Genomic DNA, 5,935 nt, shown 5'->3' with positions numbered 1-5,935 from the left:
ATCTCACATTAACTTCATTTTTGAGAGTAAAAAAAGGTTATTTCTTAACTTGATCATAATTTTTTTTGTACACCTTGAAATCAGGATATACAATAGTTCGATAACTTTTTACTTCCAATAACATAAAGGAAAAGATATCACAAGGAAATGGAATTAAATTTCTAGCCCCTATAAATCTTGCAAATCTTCTTTAGTGGAGCTTCATCTTCGATTTCTTCTACCTCAGGCCCTGTCTCTAGGTCCATCTCAATTTTTGGTTTAGGTTCAGGTTTAGGTTTATGCTCATGATCATTCTTTAATTCCAAACCAAAGTCATTCTCATGTTTCCATTCCGGATCTTCCCCTGGATCTGATTCAAACTGAGATTCGGGCTCAGGCCAACCTCATCATTAGGCTCCATTACTATATCCGATTGATGTTCTAAGCTCTCACTCCACCTATCTAGAAGAATCTGACAATATATACCAAATTCAATCGTATTTGGGTTCTCTGGAGGGTTATCTTCTAGCATCTCATCCCTAACCATGACCCCCACGTTTCCCTTTTGTGGTGGGAGTGAATGTATGAGGTTATTCACAGCCATGATATGCATGATCTCCAGTCCCGCATCTACAATTGCCATACATCTCTCGTAGATGTCATGTACGTGTTCAATAAGTGGACGAGATGGGTCAGTCACATAGTTCTCATAGGACTGAATGATGGACCTACGGTTCAACGCTGCTCTACAAGCAGTGGCCTTTCTAGCGGTCTGATAAGTTCTAACCATATCTGTAATCTAAGTGTCCAATTATGTTTTATCTCTGTTAGTGACAGCAACTTCTACATTATGTTCTTGAGGTTTTTAGATAATGAGCAATTATCATTTCTTTATTTATATTTAAACAAAATATAACTTGCATGACATATTCTATTCTAAACATCAAAAACATTTTCATAGATTCAAGGTTAAATGATTTATAAATCATGCTCGAAAAATAAAGTGGAACATAATATTTTATTCCATACCATGGGTTCTTCGAATGAGGCCAGCTGACGCAAGATGCCATGGAGTACCTTAAATGTTTCATTTTTCTCATTTTTTGGAGTTCCTTAAATGTTTCATTTTTCTCATTTCATTTAAAAAAAAAAACACTAAGTCTACATAATCGACTGAACCTGGCTTTAATACCACGTTGTAATGCCCCGACCCGTATATGGATCGAAACTGTTAGGAAAATGTTGTAATTGGCAATCTGTGACCAAAAGGACTAATTTATCGAGTTTGTAAAATCAAGGACCAATTTGTCAATGTCTAAAAGTTCAGGGACTTGTGTTGCAATTTTGCAATAATTAATGTATAGGTCTAAGGTAAAGTTGGATGCTTTGAAGATGAAAACAGGTTAAGATTGGTGCTAGAGTTTCGCCCTGACCTCGCTCGAGCCTAAATAACAGAACCAGCGTCGCTGGAGTTTCGCCACCACTTCGCTCGAGCGAGAGTGCATTGCTAGAGTTTCGCCGGCACTTTGCTCGAGCGACAGTGTCATCCGGCGTTTGGTAATTTTCCTTCCTCGCGAATTTTAAACGCTCTATACTACCAAAAATGACAATATATAAACAAAAATTTCGTTTTTCATTAACAACCTTTGGCAAAACACATAGCACAATATTTTCCTCTCTACCAAAGGATCAATTGCAAAACTCTTCACCATATGATTCATTGAAGAAAAAAAACATCAAACACCTTTTCAAATAAAACACCTATAAAAAATCCTCACTACTTCCAGAGATCAGTTGATTGAAGATCCGGGAAGGAGGTTGATTGAAGAACTGGAGTTCTTGTTGATTCACGGGAAATAGAAGAAATACAAGGCTGGAATTTTGGTGCAGATCTGCAGAATCCAGGAGAGCTTTGGTTGATACAGTAAGGAGGTCAGAGTGTTGTTAGATATAGTCATGTCTGGCGTATTGTAAGTTGGAGTCTTCTATAGTGAATCCCTACTGGCTTATGCCCGGAGTTTTTACCCAGTTGGGTTTTCTCCGTCAACAATTTTTGTGTTATTTATTGCTTTCTGTCAATTTCAATTCAACCGACAATTCAACATAGGTAGTTAAATCATGTGAATGAATCTGGGCAACGTTTAATTTATGTGACTTGTTGCATAACTTAATTAAATTGTTAAATTCCGCATAGACACCTATTCACCCCCTCTAGGTGTTGGTTGGGTCGAACTATAGCCTTTTCAAGTGGTATCAGAGCCAAATCTCGAGTTCTGACCCATAGTTGTCTAGATGAGTCAATCACTTTCTGTACCTCCGTACTTTGACGAAAGTAATTATGCTTACTGGAAGGTTAGAATGCGTGCATTTCTTAAGTCCTTAGATAAGCATGTTTGGTTGAGTGTGCAAAATGGCTGGAAACCTCCTTCCACTATCGTATCAGGAACTGTTAACCTTACTGATATATCACTGTGGACTAAGGATGAGATAGCTGAGTGTAATTGGAATAGCAAGGGACTTCATGCCTTGTTTATGGCCGTGTCTCTCGAAGAGTTTAGGAGAGTGTCAATGTGCGAAACTGCTAAAGAGGTGTGGGATATTCTTGAAACTACACATGAGGGAACTAAAATGGTAAAGAACTCGAAATTACAAATGCTAGCTTCTAGGTTTGTAGAAGAAAGGATGAAAGATGATGAAACCTTTGATGAATTTTATGCAAAATTGAATGATATTGTTAATTCTAGTTTCAATTTAGGCGAGAAAATTCCCAAGTCTAAAATTGTTAGAAAAGTACTTAGATCCTTGCCCGAGAGATTTAGGCCTAAAGTTACTGCCATTGAGGAAAGTAAGGATCTAGATGAAGTTAAAATTGAAGAATTTGTAGGATCCTTGCAAAGTTATGAACTCACTATCACACAACCTAAGAAAGGAAAGTCCATTGCTTTAAAATCCATCAAAGAGGATGAATCTTCCGATACTGAGTCTCTGAGGGACGATGAAATTGCTTACTTTGTGAAGAAATTTCAAAAGGCTCTCAAGAATAGGAGAAAGCCTCAGGATAGAAAAAGTGGAGTCCCTAGCAGATTCTCAAAAGAAAAAACTGAAAGGTTTAACAATAAAAGTTCTAGTGATAAACCACGTTTGGTTAGGTGCCATGAATGTCAAGGTATAGGTCACTATAGGAATGAGTGCCCTAGTTATAAGAAGAATCAAAGAAAAGGGCAGGGTAAGGCCTTAGTTGTTTCACTTACTGATAACGAGTCTGAGACCAGTGATAGGCAGGAGTCATCTAGTAGTAAAGATGAAGGGAACTATATGGCATTTGTGTCGACTATTAAGAGTGAATTTGAGAAGGAGAGTGACAAGGTTGAGAAAGAACTTCATAACAATAATTCTAGTAATGAGGATGAGGATGACATAAACATACATGAGGCCTATCAACACTTGTTTAAGGAGAGTCTTAAAATCAAAAAGATCAATAAAGCCCTACTTAAAAAGGTTGATGAACTTGAAAGAGAAAAAGAGAGACATGCTAGTAATCTCTAGAATTCACTTAAGAGTGTCAGTGAGTTAAAATGTGTCAATGAGAAGTTGGAAGACAAGGTTAAGACATTAACTAGTGAATTGGAGAAATCTAATGCTCATCTTCAAACTTTCATAAGTGGAACTAAGAAATTGGATGATATTTTGGGAATGAATAAGCCTACGGGAGATAGGAAAGGTCTAGGATATGTTGAGGGTAATACACATGGTGCTGGTCCATCTAAAACTGTATTCATTTCTGCCTCTAGGAAGTCTAACGCTGTCAACAGTCCAAATAAGGGTAAGAATGTTTCGAGGGAACAAAGTCATCAATCACGTAGAAATTTTATGTTCAAACACCCAAAGACACGTACCTTTGAGCCTAGGTTCATTCCCACCTATCACCACTATGGAGCTCTAGGACACACTAGGCCTAGATGTTATAAATTAGGCAATGAGCGTAGAAATCAGAATATTCCAAGTCAAGTCAGTTTTCTGACTAATCAGCTTAGTCATTTGACTGAGATACTTACTAGGTTGACTAGGAGTACCACGTCATCTAAGAAAGTTTAGGTTAAAAAGGAGGATCTAGCTGGACTTTCAGGTCAGGTAAATTGCTATGTTGCTCATTTTGCATTAAAAGCCCAAGATTTCAATATGTGGTACCTTGATAGTGCTTGTTCTAGGCATATGTGTGGTAACAAGGCTTTATTCACTACTCTTGATGAATACAATGGGGGTATGGTTACCTTTGGAGATGGGGGCTCTGCACCTATTCTTGGCAAAGGTACTGTACAAATACATGGATTACCTGTGATCTCAAATGTGTTTAATGTGGAAGGTTTAAAGTCGAACTTGTTAAGTATTAGTCAGATTTGTGATGCTGATTTTGAGGTTAGTTTTGTGGAAAAGAGATGTACCGTGTATGATTCATTCGGTGGGGTGGTCCTTGAAGGGGTTAGAACGTCTGATAACTGTTATGGAGTCCTACCTAATTCTAACTATGTGTGTAGGAGTGCAAAAATTGATGTGAGTGAACTCTGGCATAAAAGATTGGGTCATTTAAACTATAAGAGTCTAGTACAACTGGCTAAAAAGGAGTTGGTAGATGGTTTGCCTAAAATAGTTCCTAGTGAAAATGTTATGTGTGGACCATGTCAACTGGGTAAACAAATTAAAGGAATCCATAAAAAGACTTCTAAAATTTTGACCAAAAGGCCCCTGGAATTGATATACATGGATTTAATGGGACCATCTAGGACTGAGAGTCTAGGAGGTAAGCGGTATATTCTGGTTGTGGTAGATGATTTCTCGAGGTTCACATGGGTAGAATTGCTTAGGGAAAAATCTGATGCATGTGACCTTATAAAATCTTTGTGTAAACAGCTTAGTAATGAACTCAATCACAAAGTGTCCAGAATGCGAAGTGATCATGGAAAAGAGTTTGAAAATTTCAATCTTGAGAGCTTCAGCATGGATGAAGGGATACTACATGAGTTCTCTTCCCCTATCACTCCTCAACAAAATGGGGTGGTTGAAAGGAAGAATCGTGTTCTTTAGGACATGGCTAGAGCCGTGCTTCATGACAAGGGGCTAGCCTTACATTTTTGGGGAGAAGCTGTTAATATTGCATGCCACATAATCAATAGAGTCTACCTTAGACCTAAAATCGATCAGACCCCATATGAGATTCTAAAGGGTAAAAAGCCTACTGTCAAATACTTTCGTGTGTTTGGGAGCAAGTGCTACATTTTGCGTGATAGAGAGAACTTGAGTAAGTTTGAATCTAAGAGTGACGAAGGAATCTTCTTAGGGTATTCTAGAAATAGTTGAGCATTCCGAGTATATAACTCACGTACTCGTACTGTGATGAGTCAGTCAATGTTGTGATAGATGATGGTGTGAGTGAGGGGGAGAATGTTGAAAATTATGATAGAAATGGTAATCTTATAAGGTCTAGTGATCCTACTGAACCGCTTGTGCTTGAATCATCTCTTAAAATTCCTGAAACTCCTGAAACGGAAACAAATCCACAAGATCAAGACACAATCCCTAAGGAACCATCAACTAGGGTCAAGTCTAATCATCCTAAGGATAATATCATTGGGGATCTGGATGAAGGTATGAGGCTTCGTAAGAGAGTACTGAACAATCTAGCATATACTAGCTATGTTTCACAGGTAGAGCCTAAGGAAGTCGAAGAGGCCCTTAGTGATTAGTGTTGGGTGAATGCAATGTATGAGGAACTCAATCAATTTGCTAGAAACAATGTGTGGATCTTAGTGCCCAGACCTGAGAATTGTAACGTTATTGGTACTAAGTGGATCTTTAAGAACAAGACAGATGACCAAGGTACTATAACTAGGAATAAGGCCAGATTTGTTGTTGAGGGTTATACTCAAGTTGAGGGAATTGATTTTGATGAGACTTTTGC

General features: G+C 38.0%; 1 protein-coding gene across 1 annotated transcript; it reads left to right on the top strand.

The window, feature by feature from the left end:
* Positions 1-2,271: 2,271 nt before the first annotated feature.
* On the top strand, positions 2,272-5,061 carry LOC111411284. Its single transcript, XM_023041831.1, has 8 exons — positions 2,272-2,476; positions 2,639-2,760; positions 2,905-3,128; positions 3,252-3,477; positions 3,571-3,987; positions 4,075-4,240; positions 4,343-4,646; positions 4,761-5,061. Exons 1-8 carry the CDS (start codon positions 2,272-2,274, stop codon positions 5,059-5,061), a joined length of 1,965 nt encoding a protein of 654 aa, XP_022897599.1.
* The last annotated feature ends 874 nt before the right edge of the window (positions 5,062-5,935 follow it).

The sequence above is a fragment of the Olea europaea genome, chromosome 15 (assembly GCF_002742605.1).
Source record: "Olea europaea var. sylvestris chromosome 15, O_europaea_v1, whole genome shotgun sequence".
NCBI lineage: Eukaryota > Viridiplantae > Streptophyta > Magnoliopsida > Lamiales > Oleaceae > Olea > Olea europaea.
Note: the sequence above shows the minus strand (reverse complement) of the source record. Positions and strands in the feature narration are given on the sequence as shown.

Excerpts from the sequence above, each read along its gene's own strand:
- LOC111411284 (XM_023041831.1), top strand. The coding sequence starts at position 2,272 with ATGAGTCAATCACTTTCTGTACCTCCGTACTTTGACGAAAGTAATTAT. Across the intron at positions 2,477-2,638 it reads TAAGGATGAGATAGCTGAGT|CTTCTAGGTTTGTAGAAGAA; the intron begins GTAATTGGAATA and ends TACAAATGCTAG. Across the intron at positions 4,647-4,760 it reads GTTCCTAGTGAAAATGTTAT|GACTGAGAGTCTAGGAGGTA; the intron begins GTGTGGACCATG and ends GGGACCATCTAG.